The sequence below is a fragment of the Catharus ustulatus genome, chromosome 31 (assembly GCF_009819885.2).
Source record: "Catharus ustulatus isolate bCatUst1 chromosome 31, bCatUst1.pri.v2, whole genome shotgun sequence".
In the NCBI taxonomy this organism is placed as follows: domain Eukaryota; kingdom Metazoa; phylum Chordata; class Aves; order Passeriformes; family Turdidae; genus Catharus; species Catharus ustulatus.
In genome coordinates this window covers 3085633-3110096 of record NC_046251.1, presented here as the reverse complement: position 1 = coordinate 3110096, position 24464 = coordinate 3085633, and the positions used below count along the sequence as shown (strand labels likewise).

Below are 24464 nucleotides of genomic sequence, written 5' to 3'. Positions count from 1 at the left end.
CCCCCCAGCCCCATCATCCCCCCCAGTTCCCCCAGATTCATCCCCCAATTCCCTCCAGCATCGCAGCGACCCCTAAACCTTCAAAATCGTCCTCAGCATCGCCCCCATCTTCCCCTCAGTATCATCCCCAGCTTCCCTCCTGCAGCTGCCCTCAGCTGACCCCCATCCCCCCCATCCCCCCCAGATTCTCCCCCCGTTCCCTTCACCATCTCGGTGTCCCCTCCAGAGCTGCCCCTCCCATTCCCCCGCTCTCCTCCCCCAGGATCGCCCCCATTCCCCTCTCAGCCCATCCCCCCCGTCCCCTCTGGCATTTCAGGGTCCCCTCTCGGTGCCCCCCAGCATCATCCTCATCCCCCCAACATCACCCCAGCTCATCTCTTCGAGTGTCCCCTCAGATCCTCTCCGGTGTCGCCCCCAAATCCCCTCAGAACCCCCCAGCCCCCTCAGCAGGACCCCGATTCTCCTCCCCCATCCCTCCCCAGCACCACCTTTACCCCCGTCCTGACCCCCCCTCACCCCCACCCCCTCCAGATCTCCTCCCAACCCCCCCCGTGCCCCCTCCCAGTGTCCTCCACCCTCTCCCACCCCCCTTTTCCCCCGAGCTGAGGCCAAACCCGGCCCTCTGCTCCCCCAAAATCCTCTTGGCCCAGCAGGAACGGCTCAGAAATTTGGGAGGGTTGAGCTGTCACCTAAAACTCTTCCAAAAACGACACTTGGAAGTCACTGAATTGCTCGGAAATGCACTTTTCTTATCCCATTTTCCAGTCTCTGCTTCCTCGAGCTCGTGTGCAAACACAACGGGATCACGGAACATTTCCCTTCCCTTAATGAGGGATGAAAATCGAGGGTCAGTTATTAATTAACAGAGGCATTAATGACTTCCCATCCTTGCTGCTGGCACAGATGGGCTCCTGCTGCAGATGGGGGGAGTGATGATCCCCCCCATCCCTCATTTCCGATGGCAATTCCCAGGGGGTTTGGGGACGGCCACAGCAGTCAGAGATTTTCCTTAGAGAAATTCTGACCTGGGCAGGAAATTTCCCTTTTTTTTTCTTTCCTTTTTTTTTTTTTTTAAATCCTTCCCTGCCCCGCCCTCATTTGTCTCCTCTGAAAATGTGGCCCCAAAGGAGTCGGATGTTGGAATTTGGGGGTGTTTGGGCACAGATTGGTGCTGGGACACCAATCAGCCCCTTTACCCTCCCACAGTCCAGACCCTGAATTAAAACCCCTCAAAAATGAACATTTTCCACCCAAAATCCCATTTCCAGCTGCATTTTTGCTGTTGTGCCTTTCCCAGGAGCATCAGCAGCAGCTCCATCCCTGCTTGGAGAAAACAGGAGTGGGGCACCCAAATCCCTGAGTTCTCCTGGCACAGCTTTCACCCAATTCCCATTTTCCAACTTCTCCTGACGGGAATCTGTCCCCACCCGGCTCCTGCCTGTCCCAAAACAACTCCCACCCACCTGGAGCCCAACCTGGCCCCAACAACCACACCCCACCCACAGGCCCCACCAGCACCCTGCAATTAAAGTTATTTTGGAGACAGAGCCACGTTCCTGGCCTGGAAAAGGCTGGACCCAAAAAGGAAACTCTGTGTCCTGTCTGGGAGGGGGGGATTCATTCCCCCACAGCTAAAAATGTCCTGGAGAGAGGCCAGGTTTGTGCAGCTCCCACTGCTGTCCTGATGGAGGATCAGCCCAAAATTCCCTCCTGGCTCACCCCAAACGCTGTGTCTTGGGTTACAATACAAAGTGTGATCAAAGGTATCTGTTCTATCAGCATCTGTTGAGGGTGGGGCAGTGATCCTGATCTCTGTGGGAGATATTCTGCTAATGGGCATCCATTGAAACCAGGTGGGGCAGTGTTCTTTATCTCATGGGATAGCTCCTGTTCATGGCCATGTTTTATAAACCAGCTGGGGCAGTGTTCTTTATCTTTTCACAGCCCATCCTTCCTCCAGCCAGTCATTTTCTGCTAATGGCCATTGAGTCCCACTGTGGGACTGATAAAATTACTGCATCCCATTGGGAGCTGCTCCAGCCAGGGGGAAGAGCCCAACATTTCTTACCAAGATAAAAACAGAGGGTTTGGGACACTAAGGGAGCCCCTTTCTCCACTGGACTCCAGAGGAAAACCGGATTTCTCCACATCACCACTGGAGCTTGGGAGGGAAACTGCACCTTGTACAGGAGCACTGCTCCAACTGAGCCACATCTGTCACTGCAGGAGGATGCAGCCACCATGGGATGGGACTGCTGCCAACACCCTGCCTGACGGGTGTCAGGTTGTACTCTGACTGTGTCAGGGTTTGGGGTTTGTTCTTTGTAGTGCTGTATTTCTATTTGAATTTCCCTAGTAAAAAACTGTTATTCCTAATTCCCATATCTTTGCCTGAGGGCCGCTTGATTTCAAAATTACAATAATTTGGGGGGAGGGGGTTTACATTCTCCATTTCAAAGAGAGGCTCCTGCCTTTCTCAGCAGACACCTGTCCTACAAACCAGGACACGCTGCCAGGGGGGTTTCCCACGGCATTTTGGGCATGGCAGAGCTGCACCAGCCCCAGCCAGGGGCTGTGACTCTTGGCAAATTTGTGCTCCTGCTTTGGGAATTCAGCTCCCCAGAGCCCAGCTGGGTTCCTCCTCCTGTCCAACTCCGACCATTTGGTTGGAATAATGGGATATAATTATCCCATTGATTATTCCCAATCGATGGGAATAAATTGATGGAATCCTTCTTCCAGCTTTGGGTCTGCAGCTTCCAGGGATTCACCTGGGAAATGAGGGTTTGTCCCCCAGGAAGAGCATAAAACCCCATCAAATAATCCAAATTAATTTGAGGAGCCACAGGATGAATCTTGGAGCAGAAGAGGGTGGTGGGAAAGTTCATTGTGATGTGAAGAAAACCCCCGAGAAAATCCATTTTCAATGAAATAAAGGTCCCAGCTCTGCCCAGGGCTGGAAGCAGCTCCAACATCCACGTGGATGGAGAATCAAAGATCAAAGCTGCAGATCCAGAGAAAGAAGTTTTGGGATTTTTCTTGGACAATGGTTCCAGGGACCCTGGGGACACCCAGAAGTTTGTCACCAGTAAATCCATTAATGTTGCTCCGTTTTGGGGAAGAAACTTCACTCCTGACTTTTCTGTGCTGCCAAAGAGGAGGTGTTGGAGCTGGAGATCCCAATTCTTCCCAATCCCTGGAATTACAGGAGAACCTGGCTCTCCATTTCAACACAAATTTCCTCAAACTGGAGATGTCAAATCCACTTTGGGTGAAATTTGCAAAGTAGAAAAGCCTGAGATGAGATTTTTCCAACAGAAAAGAGGGATTTGGAGCTGATCCATGATTTGTGCCTCATTTCCTCACTGCTGCAGTAAATTCCTTTGGGAAGCACATTGGATACCACTGATGGAAGAGCTATAAAACACTCCAATTACTGTTCATGAGTTAAAGTAATTCTTAGTGACCCCAAAAAACCTTGAGATTCTCCACCCAACCTTCCAAACTCCCAGAAAACACCAACATGCCTTCCCAAACATCCCTAACTGTTTATGGGAGATTCATTTCCACTCAAAGGCAGATTTTGAGGAATTCCCTTTTCCCAGGGAAAAAGGGACACACCTCACACCTCCAGACCCCAGGATGGGATCATCATCAATATCCACAGAGATCAGTGAGCCAAAACACACCCATGATCCAGATCTGAGAGCTCAGTGAGCGTGGAGGAGGATGGGGAATGTGGAAATCCTGCCCAAAACAGCAGCAGGATCCCAGAATCGTCACCAGCCACAGCGCCCCAGGGCTGGAAGAGCCTCCGAGGCCACCAAGTCCAGCCTGGCAATGTCCAGAGTCTGTCCCAAATCCACGGATTTGCCGTGGGGACGATGAGTGCTACTCCAGATGGGCCAGAAGGTGGTTCAGGTATTCCGTGTGTCCTGCTGCATCCGAGGGGAAGATCTCCCGGCACAGGTCACAGGCTGGAGCAGCCTCGGGGGTGGGGTCCGGCCCCTCCTCCAGCGCCCAGCCCGGAGTCCAGCACGTCTGTGAAGGGAAAAGGGATTTGGGGACACAGAGACCCCCAGGAGTGCCCTGGGCCCGCCCCCCAACCTGATTCCACTTTTTTGTGCTGGGCTGGAGCTCGAGCTGTCCCTCACCCACCCTCCATAAATCCCACCGGACAATCCCAGTGTGGCTCCCGAGCCTCCCCCAGCACAAACCAGGAGGAAAATTGGCTGTGAGCACCAAACTGGAGCACGTTTGTCACCTGTCCCTGTGCCATTGTCACTTGAGTGCTGACAGGGTCACACAGACACGGCCCCTCTTCCCCCTGCTTTAAAAACTCGCTCCCAAACACAGCCCAAAATCAGGAGTTATCCCCGGGAATACACAGCCCATGACAGAATTTTTAAGGGCTTCCTTTAGGAAAAGGAATAAAAGAAAAGGGGTTTGGCATCCCAGGGACCCTGGGGTGAAGCTTCACCAGCAGACCTGAGGGGCCAGAGCTCAGGGAGGTCTTTAGAAATTCTTTCAGAATGACAGGAATCGTTTGGAATGATTTGGAAATGTGTTTTGGGTGTGGAGATCAGAGAGGATGAAGGAAATATTTTGGAGCTGTTTAAGTGGAAGGAGGTTGAGAGAACTTCCCCCCACTGACCCCTCCAAAGGCTCCATGAGGGATGTCCTGGCTGGACCTCAGAGTTTTTTGTGTGCCCAGTTCCCCTGGGAACCAGAAAATTGAGTTCCCAGAGACTTAGTAAGGAAATAACCCCACTCTGCCACACCTCCCGTGTGTGCAGGGCTGAGAGTGATGCTGTAACTCCAGCAGGGACCGAATTCCCTGCCAGGCTCCCAAATTACCTTCACAGGCCCCCGGATCTCCACCAGAGCCTCATCCCTGCCAGCATCTTCCCTCTCAAGCGCCTCCGGGACTTGGTAGAGATCGAGCAGCTTCGGGAAGGAGCCCCCAGCCCCCGGGTTGGGTGGCTGCAGCTCCCGAGGGGTGCAGGGGGCTCTCCCTCCTTCCCAGGGCACCGGGAGGATCCAGGAGGGCTCATCCCCCTCCGTGTTGCCGAAAGCTGCGGCTCCTGCGGTTCCAACGAGCCTCTTGGCGGCCCGGGCCGGTTCCAGGGGACAAGCAGAGCCCTCCAGGCGGGGTGTGGAGGATGTTGGAGCCGCTGGGTGTTTGTGGCGGCTCTCAGGTGAGCTCTGCCCGTCCCCTGTCAGCACATCCTCCGTGCACTGCACAGGCAGCGACACCGGGATGTCTTTGGGAGAGAGCGAGGCAGAGCTGTCATTCCTGGCAATTCCGGGTTTTTTTTGGGTTTTTTTTTCCAATTCCATTGCTCCGTTTTCCTGTTGGGTTTGGGGAACCCCTGGGCTGGCAGAGCTCACCTGTCCCCTCTGCCCCTGGGCCAGCAGGGAAAGGACACCGAGGACAAGCAGGGAGGGCTGGAGGAGCTCCCTCAGCAGCCTGGGACACCCCAGGAAAGGCTTTGGTTCAAGCCCTGGAAGGACCCAGGTGGAAAGGAGGGAGCCCCAGGGCAGAGAGGCTGCAGTTTCCCTGCACAGCTTTGTCCAAACCAATTTCTCTTGGCCTCAAAATTCCCGTTTTAGGGTTGGGGAAACGGTGCCAGACCCCGTGGGAGTGATGTGAGTGTTTGGGGGGGAGAGGAGAGCACGGAGAGGGGGAATCCCCGGAAAACCGGGGGGTCTGTGGGTGGTTTCTGGGCTGTGGATCCCCCCCACCCCTGCCCACCCTCTCCGGGTGATGCTCCAGGAGTGTCCCCGGCAGCGACACCGCAAAGGCACGAGGGGCTCAGGGCTCGGAGCCTTCAGCCCTGCAGGGGAACGTCCGGAGGGCACCGGGATGGGGGTGGGAGAGACCCAAATGTGCAGCCCGGGGACCCCGCAGGCCCCACTCACCCAGGACCGGCCCCTTCATGGCCCTCAGCCTCTGGAGGAGCCTCCCCTGCTCCGAGCACAGCTCCTGCAGCCTGGCCACCTCCCCCCAGAGCTGCAGGAGCACCTCCTGCATGTCCATCGAGCCGGGCAGGGAATCACCTGGTGATGGCAATGACAATATATCAATAATCACCCACGGGTACCGCTGTTATCCAAGGCAGGGAGGAGCTGCCAGGGTCACCCCGAGCTTTGGGATGGGCAGGATCAGGTGCTGCAGGTGTGGGGGTGCACAGAGAAGCACTCCCATTTCTCTCATCATTTATACAAAAAAAAAAAAAAAAATTAAAAAAAAATTTAAAAGCTGTTCTTCCTAGAAGGAGCCAAGCTGGGCTTTTCCACCTCTCCCCCACAGCTTCCACAAGCTCCAAACAACCCAAAAATCCCATTAAATAAAAAAAGCTACCTGGAAAAAGCTGTGTTTATAACTCAGTACCAAAGGATTTAATTTTTGGGGCATGAGAGCAAATAACGCCCAACTACAAATCCATCCAAGGAATGATGTCCATGGGTGGGGACACAATTCCCTTTTTTTGAGCTGCTCAGCCCCTTCTCCTCCCAAAAATACCCCAGGAAGCACCACCCAGCATCAATTAACCAATATTGGCACTAAGGAGGAAAATCGTGTTCCCCACATTCGTCCCCTCTTTGACAGCTGTATTATGGATTAAACTTCCCACTTTTCCCATCTCGCACCAGTTATTACCGAGCGAAAAGATAATAAATAAACCCAAAGCTGGGCACAGATCTGCAAACCATCTGCAGAGGGGTTTGTAAATATGCAAAATCAGCCTGGCTTCCTGTCAACTCCTCCAGGTTCGCCGCCGCTCCGCGTTTCAGCTCGGCGTTCAATTTAAGCTCTGCCTCAAATTAAGGCTTTGGCCGGAGGGCTGGATGGAGCCGCCTCCGACGCTGTGGATTCCCCGGGAGGGATGAAGGGCAGAAATCCCGAAGGAAATGCACCTGGAGCAGGGAAAACCTCCGAGGCAAGGGTAAGGTTTGCTTCCAGTGCAGGGAATTGCGGTGCTCGCCCCACACCGAGGGGTGACTTCACCCCAACTTCGGCTCTTTGGGTTCCTCTGCTCCTTCAAACCTTACAAGGAAACATTTTTCACCCCTCCCCGGGCTGCCAACTCCACCTCTAATTCAACTTCTGTTTTGCCTAAGAGTTGTCTATAAAGACGCCAATTAATTATTAATTGGAGTGTGACACGGAGCTGAAAAGCCTGGAAAGATTTTTTATGGATTTCATTCCATCCCTACCGAGGCTTTTCGGCTCTCGACTCCTTCTCATTTCCCCCACACTGGTGCCACCAGGATGAGGTTGCAGGAGATTTTTTATGTCCCGAACTGCAATTAAAAGCAACAATTTGGCAGCGCAGAATTCCCGTTTTGGGGGTTGGCACAGCGGCTCCGAGGGGCAGAACCCGGTGAGGGGGAACGGGGAGGATTCAGGGCGCTCAAAATCCCATCCGCGGACCCCCAAACTCTTCTCTTTCCCCTAAAAGTGACTTACCGTGGTGGGGACCGTGCTGGCCCTGCCCGGTGGCCGCGGTGACGCCGAGCTGCGAGTGGCGGCCGCCTGAAAGTCGAGCAGCAGCAAATTTGGGGAGGGAATTTCCCCTTCGGGTTTTGAGCGAAGAGCAAAACCTCCAAAGCAGGAAACGAAACGGGCGAGAGCGACAGCTTCGACATGAACTCGGAAAAGCCCCGGGGAGGGCGATGGAGGCCCCGGGGGGATCGTGGGGCGAGGCTTGGCTCCAAGCGGTGCCTCAGTTTCCCCTCGCACTTTATTCCAGCTCATTAGCGCTGTAATTTGTGCTGATGGGTGTTTGTGCCCCGGAGACTTCACCCCTGTAAACCAGTTAATATTGCAGCTAATATCCCAATAATCCCGTTAATCCTCGCTCTGCTCCGGCTCAAATCTCCCAAATCCTTCACACAGCGCCGGAGCCAAAGGAAAATCCTGGGCTGGGTGATGGAGCCGTCCCGTGCCCATCCTGCTTCCCCCAGTGCCGGGCACTTACTGGTCCCAGCGCACCCCGGGTCATGACCTTGAGATCTCCATAAACCCCTGCGGCTCCCAGTGTTCCCAGTGCCAGTCCCTCACTGGTCCCAGCACACCTGGGCTCACCTCCCGTGACCTTCACAGGTTCCTGAGGTTCCCAGTGTCCCCAGCACCCGTAGGGTCCTACCCATGCAGTTCCCAGTATTCCCCGTGCCAGTCCCGTACTGGTCCCAGCACATTCTTGTCATGACCTTGGGATCTCCATAAACCCCTGCAGCTCCCAGTGTCCCCAGTGCCAGTCCCTTACTGGTCCCAGCACACCTGGGCTCACCTCCCGTGACCTCCACAGGTTCCTGAGGTTCCCAGTGTTCCCAGTGCCAGTACCTTACTGATCCCCAGTACCGGTAGGGTCCTACCCATGCAGTTCCCAGTGTTCCCAGTGCCAATCCTTTACTGGTCCCAGCACACCTGGGCTCACGTCTCATGACCTCCACAGGTTCCCAGTGTCCCCAGTGTCAGTCCTTTACTGGTCCCAGCATACCTGGGCTCACGTCCCGTGACCTTCACAAATTCCTGAGGTTCCCAGTGTCCCCAGTGCTGCTCCCTTACTGGTCCCCAGCACAGCAGCGCCATTTCAGCCACAGGCCGCGGGGTGGCCCCAGGACCCGGCGTTATTGCCGGGACAGACAGGTGGCCCCAGGACGCAGATTTTCCCCGGGCAGGCACCTCTAGGACCCGGCGTTTTTCCTGGCCCAGCGGCTTTAGGAGCGCGGCCCCGCCCCGTGCACCTGCCCCGGGGGCGGGGAACAGGGAACAGGTAGCGCAGGTGACCCCGCCCCACCCGGACGCACCTGCGGCCCCGCAGCTGCTGTGGAGCCGGTGAGAGGGGAGGGGAGGGGGGGTCTGGCTGTTAAGGTCCCCCCTCAGCTGTGAGGGTGTCTGGGGGTTCCCGTGCCGAGCTCTTGCCGGGGGAAGGGGGTTCCGGGGTCCCGGTGCGCAGCCCCCACCCCAGGGAAGGGGGATCCGGTGATCCAGGGGGTCGCGGTGCGGGGCCCCTCTCTGCGGTAAGGGGGTCTGGGGTCCCGGTGTGAGGTCCTTGCCTCAGGGGAGGGGTCCGGAGATCCCGGGGGTCCCGGTGCAGAGTCCCCCAGCACGGTCAGGGGGTCTGGAAGGGCTGGTGTGGACCCCCCTGCACGACAGGGAGACAGGAGGCTCCTGGTGAGGAACAGGGTGCTCCTGGGGTTGGTGTTCGGGGGTCCCGGAGCAGAGACCCCTCCGTGGAAGGGGAATCAACTGGTGCTGGGGTGGAGCCGCGGGGCGGGGGGTCCGGATGGAGCCCCCAGAGCAGCCCAGCGGCTCCAGGGGCTGCGGCAGTTCCGGACAGGGCAGTGGGAGCACCCAGTCCCCGTCACCCCCCTGGGGCACCCCAGGGTCTCACACAGCCCCCACCCCACACCCCCCACCCCCGGGAGCGGCTCCAGGACCCCGGGGCTCGTCCCGAGGGATGAGAGCAGCACCTGCACGGGGGGAGCCCGACAGGATCCTGCTCCCACCCCTCGCACTCCCCAGCACGTCCAGTTCTGGACTGAATCCCACCGGGAGTGATCCCGCATTCACCTGTCCCCCCCGCTTCCCGCTCTTGGCTTCCTCCAGTCCTGCCCCTCCCGGTGTCATCGTGGCTCGCTGCCACGTGGAGCCGGTGGCCACCTCGCCTGTGGCGCTGTCGGTGTCAATTCACTTGTATTTTATTTATTTTCCTTTTTTTCCTCCACTAGTGTATCTCTGTTTCCCCTCCCTCCCACACCACTGGGGCTGCTCCTTAAATTCCCACCGAACCCTTTTCCCCCTTTTCTGACCCCAACAGGCTCCTCTGGGTTATTTTGGTGTCACCACACGGGGTTTTCGGGATGGGCTGGAGCAGAATCCAGCGGGGAGTTTGCAGGGCAGGGAGCAGAGAGCGCAGGTGCACCAGGAGCTCACGCTGGAGCTCTGTGCCAAACCCACCCCATTCTATTGGGGGGAAATTTTATTTGTATTTGGCTTTTTGGCCTTTTAGGTGAAGGGATTGGGGTTGGGGCCCCCCGGGAGAGGCAGCTCCTGTTGTGCTCGGCCTGTGCCCCCCGCACACCTGAGCGCCCCTCTGGGGTTAATTAACACCGACACCTAACGAGCTTCGTTAGCAACACGGCAGGCACGAAGCTCAGAGTTCTGGGGTTGATGGAAATGGGTTTTTTGTTCCCCAAAATCTGTTGCTTTTCCCTGTACGGCAGCGCGGTGCGATGAAAACCTCGGTGCCCGGGGGTGGGAGCACCCTGGGCTCAGCTTCGGGCAGGAATTCGGGGAAATGGCAGAAAACACGAAGGGATTGATGTTTTTTACCCCGGTTCTGCTTTTCCGTGGATGGGGCCGGGGACCTTGGCAGTGAAGCGTGGTCCGGCTTTGATCCCGCGGCGCTCCAAGCGGGGACCCCGGGGAGCCTCCTCCTCCCCAGCCCAAACTTCCTCGGCCTTGAAGTTGTGGCAGGTGCCCTTCCCCGCCCCATTTCCGAGAGAATGAAAAGGGAAAAAAGGAATCAGGGGAAGGGGGGGACCCCGAAGTGGAGGAGGAGGAGGAGATGGCGGTGAATGGATCCCGCCGGGCTCGTCCATGCTCCGGCGGCCGCGGCTCACAAAGAGGAGCCGCGGGAAGTTCGGGGCTGGTGGGAAGCTCAGAGCATCCGACGGATCCCGAGGGAAATTCGGGAGCCGGGACCGAGCTCCCACAGCCCCGGGCACGGCACCGGACCCTGAACCTGCTGCTCCAGCACGGTCTGCTCGAGTTTTCCTTTGAAGGCAGGAAAATACCCGAAAAGGATTTTCCCCGGCCGCCAAAAATATTTTGGCAAATTTTTGGCTCTATTTTAACTTCGGCAGGCGAGGGGAGGCTGCAGCCTTCGGATGAGTCCCAGAAGGGACTTTTGGAGGGTCCCGTGTGTGGTGGGGGGTGGCACATCCTCCGGCATTTATTAACCCGCACTTTTCCTGATGTTTTCATTTTGGGATGGATTTAGGGGCTGGAAGGGTTGGAGGGAAATGAATTTTGCAGGTGTCACTTGTGCCGAGCTTTACATTAATATATTGCTATATTAGTATATTACTAACACTCTATTGCAATATTGATGTGCTAATATGTTACTAATATTACTTTACTATGAGAATATATTAATGCATTATGTTGCTATTGTATTATTATGTTATTATTTGTTATTAACCTGGTTAGTGGGAGGTTCCCTGCCCATGGCAGGGGGTTGGACTGGACGATCTTTATGGTCCTTAACAAAAGTGTTCCATTACTTGATTATATTTTTATATTCTGTTTTAGGTACGATAGAATCTATTTTAAATACGATATATTCTATTTTAAATACAATATATGATATCTTCAGTGCAATATTTCTATTTTGACATCAAGGCAATGCATCCAGCCGGGGAATTAACTGCAGGTGTTTCTCCCTCCCCCAGGTCACAGGAGCACAGCAGGACATCGTGATGCACCCCGAGCTCCCACACTCCTGAATCCCCCAGCCCAGCCCGGAAAACCCTCCAAAAACCCCCCCAAAACCCCAAAATGAGGCTGTTCCGCCGCCGCTACAGCCCCTTGAAGGTGGCGTTGGCTGGCGCCGTCTTCGTCCTGTTCCTCTTCATCCTGCAGAAGGACGCGGGGAGCAAGGAGCAGGGCGAGGAGCCGTGGCTGCGGAACATCGTGCAGGGCAAGGACCAGGTGCTGGACCTGATGCTGGGCGCCGTGCGGGACCTGCGGGACTCGATGCCTCGCCTGCAGATCGGGGCTCCGGAGCCGCCGCCGGAGCCGCTGCCCAGCGCCCGCTCCTGCCTGCCCGGGGTCTACACCGCGGCCGAGCTGCGGCCGCTGATGGAGAGACCCCCGCAGGACCCCGCCAGCCCCGGAGCCGACGGAAAAGCCTTCAAGAAGGATCGCTGGACGCCCGAGGAGACGAAGGAGAAGGAGCGGGGTTATGAGAAGCATTGCTTCAACGCCTTCGCCAGTGACCGCATCTCCCTGCAGCGAGCGCTGGGTCCCGACAGCCGCCCCCCCGAGTGAGAGCCGGGCTGGGGAGCAGCGGGGCCACTGAGCGGCCCCAAATCTGGCCGCTGACCGGCCCCAAATCTGGCCACTGACCGGCTCAAATCTGGCCACCCGCTCCCCCAAATCTGGCCACTGACCGGCCCGAATCTGGCCACTCGCTCGCTCAAATCTGGCCACTGACCGGCCCCAAATCTGGCCACCTGCTCCCCCGAATCTGGCCACTGACCGGCCCGAATCTGGCCACTGACCGGCCCGAATCTGGCCACTGACCGGCCCCAAATCTGGCCACTGACCGGCCCCAAATCTGGCCACTCGCTCCCTCAGATCTGGCCACTGGCCGCCCCAAATCTGGCCGCTGACTGGCCCCAAATCTGGCCACTGACCGCCTCGAATCTGACCACTCACTCCCTCAAATCTGGCCACTCGCTCCCTTAAATTTCAGAGGAAATTAAAGCAGATTGGGGCCAGGATGTGACCCAGTCATGGCAGAGGATTGAATGGAGACAGAGCTGGGGATAAAAAAAAAGAATTCATTTATTGTTTCTCCCTAATTTTGGCCCCTTGGGGGCGGGTTTAATGGCAACAGGCTCTTTGTGTCTCCCTGTACCTGCTCGGTGGCTCCGGCACCTCCCCGCCTTTCCCTCCTCTCCCTCCTTTATTCCAGCGGCTCCAGCGCTCAGACTTTTTCTTTTCTTAGCCGAGTGGAACAGCCTCGGACCCCGCTGGGGTGGGGGGGGAGGGAAACGGGGAAACTCCAGAGATTTCCCCGCCTGCCCTCGGCCAGGGGCTGCCGGATTAAAGCGGGGCCCCCCCAGCCCTGCCCGCGCGGGGGGGGTGGGATGGGGGAGACATGGGGGGAATTGGGGATGGAAAAAGCCTTGAAAGGCCGGAGGAATCCAGCCCCCCGCGCTGGCAGGCGATTATCCGTGCTTAGCAGGTGTAGCGGTGACAAAAGGGGGACACGGAGGCCGGGAATGGGACTCACTCAACCAAAATCAATGGGAATCAAAGCAGGGATGAGTCCGGAGGGGCCAGAGCTGCTCCCCCGCTGTGGGGTTTGGGGAGGGGGGACATCGGGGGTCACTCCAGCTGTGCCTCGCCTTTCACCCCCCCTTCCCCCCCATTCTGTCCCCCAGGTGCATCGACCAGAAGTTCAAGCGCTGCCCTCCCCTCCCCACCACCAGCGTGGTCATCGTGTTCCACAACGAGGCCTGGTCCACCCTGCTCCGGACAGTTTACAGCGTCCTGCACTCGTCCCCGGCCCGGCTGCTCCGAGAGGTCATCCTGGTGGATGATGCCAGCACGGACGGTGGGTGGGGACCACGGGGACACAGAGGGAGGCAGGAACCTGGGTGGGGTGTGGGACAGAGGGAGGCAGGAGTTGGGATGCGGAGTCAGAGGGATACTGGAGCTGTGATGGGATGTGGGACAGAGGGATGCTGGAGCCATGCAGAATGTGGATGCCAGGGAGAGGTAGGACAAGCTGTAGTGGGATGTGGGAGCAAGAAGGAGGCAGGAGTTGTGATGGGATGTGGGCCAGGGGGAGGCAGGAGCCCTGGAGGAAAGCAGGAACCAGAGGGATACTGGAGCTGTGATGGGATGTGGGACAGAGGGATGCTGGAACTATGCAGAATGTGGATGCCAGAAGGAGTCAGGACACGCTGTGATGGGATACAGGATGCTGGAGCCGTGCAGGATGTGGATTCAGAGGGAGGCAGGACAAGCTGTGGTGGGATGTGGGTCAGGGGAGGCAAGAGCCAGAGGGATGCAGGGTCAGAGGGACGCTGGAGCTGTGATGGGATACAGAATGCTGGAGCCATATGCAAGATGTGGATGCCAGAGGGAGGCAGGACAAGCTGTGGTGGGATGTGGGAGCAGGAGGGATGCAGGGGGAGCTGTGAGGGTGCGGGGGTTTGGGATTTAGGGCCCAGAGGGAGGCGGGATCCATGGCAGGATGTGGGATCAGAAGGATGCAGCAGCCCTGGCAGGGTGCTGGGGATGCCAAGCCCCTTCCCAAGCCTGGAAGCAGCAGCTCTGCGGCACTCGGAGAAGCAGCTGGTGCTCCCAGCATGCAAGGAACTCCCAACAGGCGCTCCCGGAGCACCCCTGGGATTTTCCCTTCCCCAGCACCGCTGTTAACCCAGCGCTGGGGACAAACCGAGTGCCCCACAAACCTCCACCCTCAGCCAGCTGCAACCCTCGTTAATTAGCACCTAGAGCTGTATTGACCCGGGGTTCAGTGTCGGGGCGCTGGGAGGAGCGGACTCTGCCCTTGTCCCAGATAAATTCTCCCTCTCAACCCACGGGCTCTGAGGAGCAGGAGCCTCGCGTTCTCCCACGGCTTCTTTGCCCCAGAACTCGACTCCCATCGTGGCTGGACGTGAGTTGGACTCGGGTCCCCTTCCCAGGACGGTTTTCTGGGAGTCTCGGCTCTCACTTGGCCGTTCCCGGCTCCTGGCTTGGCTGCATCTGCCAAGAAATCCCGAGTTCCTCTGGTGTCCTCAGTAACAACTTCGGTGACGCTCCAACGGCAGCGATGTGCCCTCCTCACCCTGTCAGACCCCCAGTGCCTCTCCAGGGAGGGATTAGACCGGAAGGGGCTTAGACCCTTATAAAACTCATTTTCTTTAGCCGAAAATACACTTGGGTTTGGGGCAAAGACTCGGGAGTGTCTGAATCCAAACCCAACTGCAGGGTCGGAGCGGGACGGGGTTGCAGGATGGGGCAGGACGGGATGGGATGGGCTGGTGAGCTGCAGGATGGGCTGGTGGGACTGGCACCTGCCTCTCTGACGGATCCGGATGCTCTCCCCACCCGCAGAGTACCTGAAGGAGGAGCTGGATCGCTACGTGGAGCAGCTGCAGATCGTGCGCGTGGTGAGGCAGCGGGAGCGCAAGGGGCTGATCACGGCGCGGCTGCTGGGGGCCAGCGTGGCCAGCGGCGAGGTGCTGACCTTCCTGGATGCCCACTGTGAGTGCCCACCCCGTGACACCCCTGTGTGCCCCCTGAGAGGCGCCGACCCCGCTCCAACCCTGCCCCGTGTCCCAGGCGAGTGTTTCCACGGGTGGCTGGAGCCGCTCCTGTCCCGCATCGCCGAGGAGCCCACGGCCGTGGTGAGCCCCGACATCGCCACCATCGACCTCAACACCTTCGAGTTCGCCAAGCCCGTGCAGAACGGGAAGCAGCACAGCCGGGGCAACTTCGACTGGAGCCTGACTTTCGGCTGGGAGGTCATTCCTGCCCGGGAGAGGCAGCGCAGGAAGGACGAGACCTTCCCCATCAAGTAAGATCAGCACGGGGCACTGGTCCAGCTGGATTTGATCTTTTTTCCGACAGATCGGCGGTGTCCTTGGTTTTGGTGCCCCCGGGTGGGGCTCTCAGGCACGGGGGAGCTCCGGGAGTTTGTGCCCGGGCGTGGTCAGAGCTGGGGGATGGTGCAGGACAAACCTCACCCGGGGTTTGGGGAACGCGGGGCCACAGCGGACTCAGGAATCGCCTCGGGCCGCCTCTCGCTCGGGCAGAGTCTCCCATTCAGGGTTCAGTTGCTGTCTGGACCTTCTCACTCTCGGATACCGCACAGAACAAGTCACCTGCGGATCGGGCTGCACCAACACTTTTATCCCTCTGTTTTACACGCAGATAGAGCCTGAGTGGTTTTCCCACCTCTCCTGGTGGCCCAGGACAAGCCGGGTGCTCCCACCGGGAGACACCGGACACCCCGCCCGGCCCGGCCGCGGGGCTGGCTTTGTGCACGGGTCACCTGGGAGACGCTGCTGTCCCCATAAAGGCTCCTTTCACCTCCAGCCGGGCGCTTGGCTCCCGCCGGGGCCTCGTCTCCAGCAGCTCAGCGAATCCTTGGGGTTTATTCTTTTTCCTGAATAAAAGCGAGGTTCTGTTCCAGCCTCAGATGGAGAAGATTAGGGAAGCGGGAGGAGGGATTGGGGCACCGAGCTCTGACCTCCCCCTCTTTTTGGCGACAGGTTTTTGGTAACAATATCCTCTTTTCACTTTGAATCCAACCGGCAGCGAGGCCCCTCCGTGTCACGTTGTCACCTCTGTCCCCTCCCGGCAGCCGGCCCCAGCCTGCCCATCAAAGCTGGATGGAGGGGGACTGTGATGTCCCAAAACTCAGATTTCTGCTCTTATTTTTCACCCCTTCTTTGTCCCCGCAGGTCCCCGACCTTCGCAGGTGGCCTCTTTGCCATCTCCAGGTCCTACTTCGAGCACATCGGCTCCTACGACGACCAGATGGAAATTTGGGGAGGTGAAAACGTGGAAATGTCCTTCAGGGTAAGGACGGAGGGGTCACCTTCGAAAACACCTCCAGGGAGTTCCCTGTCGGGGGGCCCGGGGGCTGGACCCCCCCACCTCAGGTGTGGCTTCCCGCAGGTGTGGCAGTGCGGGGGACAGGTCGAGATCATCCCCTGCTCCGTCGTGGGCCACGTGTTCCGCTCCAAGAGCCCCCACACCTTCCCCAAGGGCACGCAGGTGATCTCCCGGAACCAGGTGCGCCTGGCCGAGGTGTGGATGGACGATTACAAGGAGATCTTCTACCGCCGGAACCAGCAAGCCTCGCAGATGGCCCGAGAGGTACCGGGGGCTGGGGGCTGCTGGTGCTCCCGGGAGCTCCGCCTGAACAGGGGCAGAGGGGGAAAACCACACACGGGTGGACAGAAGTGACCTAAAAGCCTTTTTTTGTTCTTTCCCCCTCTGGCCTGAATGCTTCCTAGTAAGAAAACATCGGGGTTTATGATTTTTTTTTTCTTTTGCACACACCAAAACTTTGTGCCAAAATATCTTTCTGCCCTGTGGGTACCTGCCAGATGACCCCCACACTTGTCTCAGTTCTGGTCACACCATGAGGGATGATGGCAAAGCTGGGGTGACCCCCAGCTCAGAAAGGGTTTTTTTTGGGATTTTCCTTGCTGTTTGCTGAAGCGAGTTAAATTTTCTCCCGTGGCTTGGATGACAGAAGACGTTTGGTGACATCAGCGAGCGGCGCAGGCTGCGGGAGCGGCTGCACTGCAGGAATTTCACCTGGTACCTGCAGAACGTCTACCCCGAGATGTTCGTGCCCGACCTGACCCCGACCTTCTACGGAGCCGTGAGTGCCGGGATGGGACACCCGGGGGGCTTGGGCTGCGAACAGCGAGGAGGGGAAGTGCCCGAAGGTTGGTTTGGGGGTTTTGTATTAAACCGGGTGGGAGGGAGGGTTTAGTGTTGCCACGTTTGTCACCGCTCACCGTGTCTGTCACCTCATCTGTCACCGGTTTGGGCTCCAGCTAAGCTGGAATCCGGCAGAGCAGGTTTGGGGTGAGTTCCAGAGCGGGGAACCCACGGGGATGTGGATTTGGGTTAAACTCTGGGGAAGAGCCGAAAAGTTCCCTGAGCCCCAAACACCGTCCTGACGCAGGGAGGGCTGGAAAACCTGAGCTGGGGACGGGATGTGCAGTTCCAGCTCCATCCTGAAGGAGTCTGGGGACGCAGGGCGGGATGCAGGACCCGATCTGCAGCCACCCATCCACAGGGACGTGGAGACAGGCGGGATGTGGAGGGCTGGCTCCAGGAGGGAGCTGCGGACAGCAGGACACGGAGCTCCGGCTCCATCCCTGAGGAAATCGGGACAGGCAGGGTGCGGGGCTCCGGCTCCATCCCCGGGGATGGAGCTGCTGGAAAAGATCTTTCCCTCAAGCTGAGTCTTGGATCCCGAGTCTGCCCCTCCTCAGTCAGGCTGATGTGACAGCAGCCAGGTGACAGCCAGGTGTTGTCTCCCATTCAGCTTTTTTCATTCACCTTTATTTCCTGAAACTCAGCCCGGGCGGCTTTCCCTTGGCTCGGTGTGCCCGAGGCGATGGCTCGGGCGTGCCTCGTGTCCTGGAAAGGACACGGGACCCGGACCCGGCGCTGTGTGCCAGGATCGTGTTTGCACAGCGCTAACCCAGAGCCGTGCACAACCGAACCCGAGGCGGGTCCTACCCCGGCTCCTCTGAGCTCTCCCCACCTTTTTCCTCACTCCTGCCACGTCTTTTTTTCCCTCTTTCCTCCCCTCCTCACTCCCTTTTTCCCTCTCTTCCCCTTTCTTTTCTCTCCCCCTTTTTCCCCCCGTTCTTTCCCCCTCCCACCACCTCTTTCCCCCTCCCCAACACCTCCTTTCCCCCCACAGATAAAAAATGAGGGCACCAAGAGCTGCCTGGACGTCGGGGAGAACAACCACGGTGGGAAACCTCTCATCATGTACCCGTGCCACGGGCTGGGGGGCAACCAGGTGGGTCCCCAACCCACCCCCATCATTTCCCCATCATTTTCCCCGGGGTTCAGCTCCCGGGGCTCGGCACTGACGGCCCCGCTTGGCTTTTCTCGCAGTATTTTGAGTACACGAGCCAGCGGGAGCTGCGCCACAACATCGGCAAGGAGCTGTGCCTGCGAGCGGCCGCGGGCACGGCCGAGCTGGGCGAGTGCCAGTTCCGAGGGAAGCCCGGCCGGGTGCCCGCCAGCGAGGAGTGGGACCTGGCACAGGTGAGGAGATGAGGGGACCCCTCCGGGCCGGGAATTCCCCCTGGGCACGGTGGCACCGTGCCCGCCGCGGTGCTGCTCCCCTGGCGCTGCTTCCCTCAGTCCCAGTCCGTGCTCAGCATGAATCTCTCGGGTTGTTTCTCGGCAGAACCGGCTGATCAAGAATTTGGCCTCGGGGCTGTGTTTGACGGCTCGGGGGAAGCACCCGGCGCTCGTTCCCTGCGACCTCACGGACCCGCACCAGCTCTGGTCCTTCACCTAAAGGGGAGCGGAGCCCCCGGCCACGCTCAGGAAACCAGGACCCAAAAATCTTCCCTGCTCGCTTTAATTTAAGACGTGAAAGCCTTTAATATGCTGCATTTCGTGGTTGCCTGGAGCTGATCCCTGACCCCACGGAGCCCAGAACGCAGCGCTCGTGTTGGGGACGCTCCTGCGGCTGCTCCTCGCTCTCCGCTGCTCGTGCTCCAGACAGAGACTCCGCAGTTCACATCGGGCATTAAAAACGTGGAATCGCCTCCCCAGATGTGGAATCTGGGAGGGACGAGCCGGCGAGGAGGAGGATGGCGACCGTGGGGCTCCTCCCGGCCAGGGGCGATCGTGGCTTGCGGTGGCCCCTGGCGGGCAAGGGGAGGAGTTGGGATCTGTGCCTTAGGAATCACCTTGGATTTGAGGGGGGGAGGAAGTTGGATTTTTGTTTTTATTACTGTTATTAAGTGATGATGATTGCTGGGTGCGATTCTCCCTGTGCTGAGCAGGGTTTTCCCTGGATGGCGCCACAGAATCTTTCTGAAGAAGGTCCCAGGTGCCTCGTCTCTGTTCCGGATTTTTTGTCTATCCAAACTCCTCTAGCTGCCATTTTTGTTGCCATTTCTGTCATAGCAGGGGGAAAATCTTCACGGACATGACAGGAACAGGGAGAACCTGTCCTAGACACACAACATCAAATAAAGAGATGATTTATTTTACACAAATCCTGTCTCCAGCCGACTGAGCTCCCCACACTCACTTTATATCTTGCCCACATCTTGTTCTAGAACCTCCCTATTCAACCAAAAATGAGTTTAGAGCTCTTTGTGCCCCAGCTGGGGGATCAGCTTTGGAGTGGGGGGTCCCTGTGTGCTGTCCCTGTGTGTCCCTGGCCACGAGCCCTCGGTGCTGACAGAACAAACTCACTGACCCCGAACGTGGGGCTCTGTCCTGCTGAGGGAACAAACTGTGAACTCTCATGTTTTCCTTGGAGATAAGGGCAGAACTGCAGCAGGTGCTTTTCATTCCCATTGTTTTTTTGTTGACCTATGTCAGGTTTTGCCCTTTTCTGATCCAGAGATGGGACAACGGAGAGGCATTTTAAAAAATTTTTATTCCATGCTGAGTCTTATATAAAGAGTGAGACAATACAGATGTTATAATTCATGCCATCACCATCATGTGTCAACTATTTCCTAATTAAAATACATTATAAGTATTTAGTTTCTAGGCCTATCAGCTTTGGTCACATCTGCTGTAAAGCACCTCAAACCCAATCATCTAAAATCACCCCTCATGGTTTCTGCTACAATCCACCTTTCATGGTTCTATTTCTCCAAAGTATCCAGTCTTATTTGCAAGGAAATGCAAATTTCCATTTCTCTCCCAGCACTATCTGTCCCACTCCATGGCATTTCTGTGTCATTTTTTTACCCCATGACCCCCGGGATCCCAAACTCTTTTTGCCGGTGCCTGTGCCTCGAGGGCCAAAATCCACCACATCAAAACCGCCTCAGTTTGGAGTTCAGGGGGTAAAAATGACAATTTTGGCCAAAACTCGAGGTTTCTCTCACCCCCCATCGCTGCTGCCTCGTGCCCCAAGCCCCGGGGAGGCCGAGCCCGGCCCTGCCCCAGCGCTGCCCGGCCTGGGGGCTCGGGGGGGGCTGAAGTTCGTGCCCTGCTCGTGCCTCCATTTCCCCAGCCCAGCGGCTCCGGGCACTGCTGGATCAACCTCTGGGAGCCCTCGCACGAGCCGAGGCCATGGAGAGCTGCCCCAAGGGCCCGGGGCGAGCTCGTGGGCACCGCTCTGGGCAGCGCAGCGGGAGGGGCAGCGCAGGGCAGCGACTCCCGGGGCTGCAGAGCCGAGGGGCGCTCGGGGTGTCCCGGGGTGCCTCGGCCTCGGTGCCGTGTGTGCTTTGGCACCCCCATGTGCCCCCGCTTTTCCCCCTGTGCCCCCTTGTGTCCCCCTGTGTCCCCGTTGTGCCTCGCTGTGTTCCCTGTGCCCCCAGTGTCCTCCTGTGCCTCCCCCGTCCCCCCTCTGTCCCCTGTGCCCTCCTGTCCCCCTGTGCCCCTCTGTGCTCCCCTGTGCCCCTCTGTGCCCCCTTGTGCCCTTTCTCGCCTCCTCCTCGCTGCTCAGGGAAGAGCTCTGGCGAGGAGGAGTGTCTGGGAACTGGGAGAGACGGGAGGAGACAAAGATTTGGGAGGAAGAGCAAAACTTGCACCCTTGGACTGTGAGGGGATAAAACCGAGGGGCTCCTCCTCAGAGGAGTGACACTGTGTCCGTGTCACTGCCCTGGGAATCGATGGGACAGCAACATCTGAGACTGGCCCGGAAACCAGGGCTGGAAGTGCTGAGCAAACAGGGCCTGGATGGGGAGGGGATGTGGGGAGTGCAGTGGGGCTGGGTGGAGCTACTGCTGTGAGGGGCTCCCGTCCCTGCAGTGAAAGTGTCTGAGGTGGGAGTGTGACAGGCAGAGAGCCTTGGGAATGCTCAGACTGGGAAGTTTCCTTAACGAGGGCACCAGGCCGGGCACTGTGGCCGCTCAGGGGAGGGGAGTGTGACAATCTCGTGGTGTCCAACCTGAACCTGTCCTGGCACAGCTTGAGGCTCTTCCCTCTCCTCCTGTCGCTGTTCCCTGGAGCAGAGCCCGACCCCAGCCGGCTGCCCTCTCCTGTCAGGAGTTGTGCAGAGCCCGAAGCTCCCCAGAGCCTCCTTTTTCTCCAGGCTGAGCCTCCCCAGCTCCCTCAGCTGCTGCTCCAGCCCCTTCCCCAGCTCTGTTCCCTTCTCTGGACACGGTGCAGACCCCCGGGTTTTGCTTGATGGGAGGGGCAGAACTGGACACAGCCCCCGAGAGGCTTCAGCAGTGCCAGGTGCGGCCACTGCTCGTGTGGCCACCGCGGTACTGGGAGAGCCCTCTTGTCATCCCCGGGTGTTTTGTTCAGCAGGACACGACCGAGGGGTGAGAGGATCCCCCCGGGGCCGCTGGGTCCGTGCAGCAGAGTCTGCTCTGGGTGTGAACGGGGGTTTGGGGCTCGCTGGTGCTGGCGCGTTGTCGCCAGGCTCTGGGGCTGTGGCCCAGCCGCGGGACGCAGCTGAGGGACAATGAGGTGGCAGCCCCTGAACCCGACACCTGTCATGGCCAGGGAGGTCGGTTTGGGAAGGGAAATGGAGCAAGTGCAGGGAAAATGCTGATGGGATCACCCCGAATCCTCGTGTGCCCCCCATATTCCCAAGGACCCTTCTCCTCTCTGTCCAAGAAGCGGATTTGCAGCACTGCCCCCTTTTCCAGCGTCCCACAGATGTTCGGGCTGCCCCGAGAGCTCGGAGCCGGCTCCTGCTCGCCAGAGCTCTTCCCTGGGCAGTGAGGAGGGGGAGGAGGAGGAGGCGAGGAAGGGTTGTTGGGGGAGCTGGGAGGGGAGGAGGATGTCGGGCCGGAGGAGGAAGGCTGGGCGGGCGCGGACCAAAGCAGCACGGAGGCACAGAGACGGGAGGAAAGATTTTATTGCGGCCGGCTCGGCGGCGAGAAAGCCGGAGCTCGGCCGGGGGGAGTCAGGGGATGTCCATGGGCGAGGGGCAGCGAGGGCTGGTCCCGCTGAGCTCAGTTCTGGGCGATGACCTGGAAGGGAGAAGGGGCCGGGCTGAGCCGTGCGGGGCCGGGGCGGGCGCAGCGGTGCCCGAGAGCTCCGGGGCTGAGCCCGGCCCGGCCCGGCACGGCACGGCACGGCTCGGCACGGCCGCTTACGCTGTTGATCCAGGAGACGTAGGCGGACACGCGGGTGAACACGGTGGGTTTGCGGAGGACGTTGCAGCCCAGGCTGGACACGAAGCTGGTGACGCCGTGCACCTGGTACTGGCCATTGACGGCGCAGTGCAGGGGACCGCCGGAATCGCCCTGCGGATCGAGGAGCGGCGTGAGCCTGGACACAGGGGGACACAGGGGGGCACAGGGGGGCACAGAGGGACACAGGGGGGCACAGAGAGACACAGGGGGGCACAGGGAGACACAGGGAGCAGCGCGGGCGCACCTGGCAGCCGGAGCGCACGCCGTCACCGCCGGCGCACACCATGGTGTTCTTGACGGTGGAGCCCCAGTAGGAAGAGCTGGAGCAGGTCTGGTAGTCCACGACGGGCAGGTAGGCCTGGAGCAGGACGCTGGACAGCTGCCCATTGCCTGCACGGAACCGGCCGGGTCAGCGCCGCCTGGGAACCGCCGGGAGCCGCGGGAGCGGCCAAAGCAGAGCCCGCGGCCCCCGCCGAGCCCCGAGTGAATCCCCGTCCGTCCCCACAAAGATCGGCACGGCCCCAGCCGGGGCTGGGCACCCGCGTGCCCCGAGCGGAGCCCCGAGAGAAGCCCCGGGTGAAGCCCTGAGAGAATCCCCCAGTGAAGCCCCGATCAGAGCCCCGAGTGAAGTCCCGAGAGAATCCCCGAGCAAATCCCCGAGTGGAGCCTGGAGCGGAGCCCAGAGTTAAGCCTCGAGTGAAGCCCCGAGCAGAGCCCCGGGTGAAGTCCCGAGAGAATCCCTCAGTGAAGCCCCGATCAGAGCCCCGAGCAGAGCCCCGAGCGGCCGCCGAGGGCTGCGGGAGCTGCCGCGGTTCCGGCGCTGTCCGGGCTCGGGGAATTGGGGCTGGGGGCAGCCCGTCACTCACTGCGGGTCAGGCCCCAGCCCGTGATGTAGCAGGGGTAGTTGTTGGGCAGGATGGTGCCCTCCTGGGGCAGCACGGCCAGCTGCACGGCGCTGTTCAGGGTGGCGTAGCTGCTCAGGCGGAACAGGGCGATGTCGTATCTGCCGGGGGGAGTGAGAGGATGTTACAGAGACCCGCCAAATCCCAGCCGGGCTCCCCTCAGTGCCCCTCCCGCGGGCGTTACCCAGCGGCCACGTTGTTGCTGTTCCAGTAGGGATGGACGATGATTTTGCTGACGCTGAAGACCTGCTCGCTGCCATCGTTGGTGTTGAGGTTGTGCTCGCCGGCCACCACACGGTACTGCAAGTTACTGCCGGCAAGGTGCAAAAACACTCGCTCAGCCCCAAACTGCGCTCGCTCAGCCCCAAACTGCGCTCACTGCGAGCGTGCCCTGCTCCGGGAGCGGCAGAGCGGGGCGAGGATGCTCCCAGAGGAGCCCAGGAGCCCTCCCAGCTGCTCTGCGGGTCGGGGTAGCCAGAATTTCTCCTGGGGAAGGGTTTTGGGGGAGAGGAGCTTTGCCGAGAGGCAGGAGGGGTCCCCGCGCTGCTCACTTGTTGACGCAGTGGGCGGCGGTCATCACCCAGTTCCTCTGGATGAGGGAGCCCCCGCACGTGTGGTACCAGCCGCCGTTGGAGTAATACTGGAGGGAGATCTGGGGAGGGGGGCGAGACACGGGCAGGGCTCAGAGCGGGCTCCCGGAGCCGGGAGAGCCCCGGCAGGGCCGTGGGAGCCGGGCAGGACTCACCTGGTAGGGCCAGGCGTGCGAGCGCGCCTCCGTGCCGCCGACCACCCGCTGCATGCCATCGACATCCAGCTCGGAGCAGTGCCCTGGGGACAGAGGGACGCCGTCAGTCCCCACCGGGTGGGGAAGGTGGGTCCAGAGGGGGTTCAGGAGGTGCAGAAGGAGGCAGGAGGCTCCGGGTGGGACTCACCGCACAGGGCGAGGGCGGCGAGGAGCACGAGCTGCAGCAT

At 59.3% G+C, this 24464-nt stretch overlaps 2 protein-coding genes across 2 annotated transcripts; one reads left to right on the top strand and one right to left on the bottom strand.

Annotated features, from left to right (window-relative positions):
• Positions 1 to 11532: 11532 nt before the first annotated feature.
• GALNT6 (polypeptide N-acetylgalactosaminyltransferase 6) lies at positions 11533 to 19516 on the top strand. The gene is made up of 10 exons (XM_033083186.1): positions 11533 to 12060; positions 13186 to 13358; positions 14870 to 15019; positions 15098 to 15332; positions 16222 to 16339; positions 16439 to 16639; positions 17022 to 17153; positions 18213 to 18314; positions 18413 to 18565; positions 18711 to 19516. The coding sequence occupies exons 1-10, from the start codon at positions 11573 to 11575 to the stop codon at positions 18822 to 18824; spliced, it is 1866 nt and encodes a 621-aa protein (XP_032939077.1). The 5' UTR covers positions 11533 to 11572; the 3' UTR covers positions 18825 to 19516.
• Positions 19517 to 22292: 2776 nt separating this feature from the next.
• Positions 22293 to 24464, bottom strand: CELA1 (chymotrypsin like elastase 1). Its single transcript, XM_033083254.1, has 8 exons — positions 24425 to 24464; positions 24238 to 24320; positions 24044 to 24144; positions 23677 to 23802; positions 23457 to 23593; positions 22835 to 22980; positions 22552 to 22701; positions 22293 to 22425 (listed from the first exon to the last, which is right to left on the bottom strand). Exons 1-8 carry the CDS (start codon positions 24462 to 24464, stop codon positions 22408 to 22410), a joined length of 801 nt encoding a protein of 266 aa, XP_032939145.1. The 3' UTR covers positions 22293 to 22407.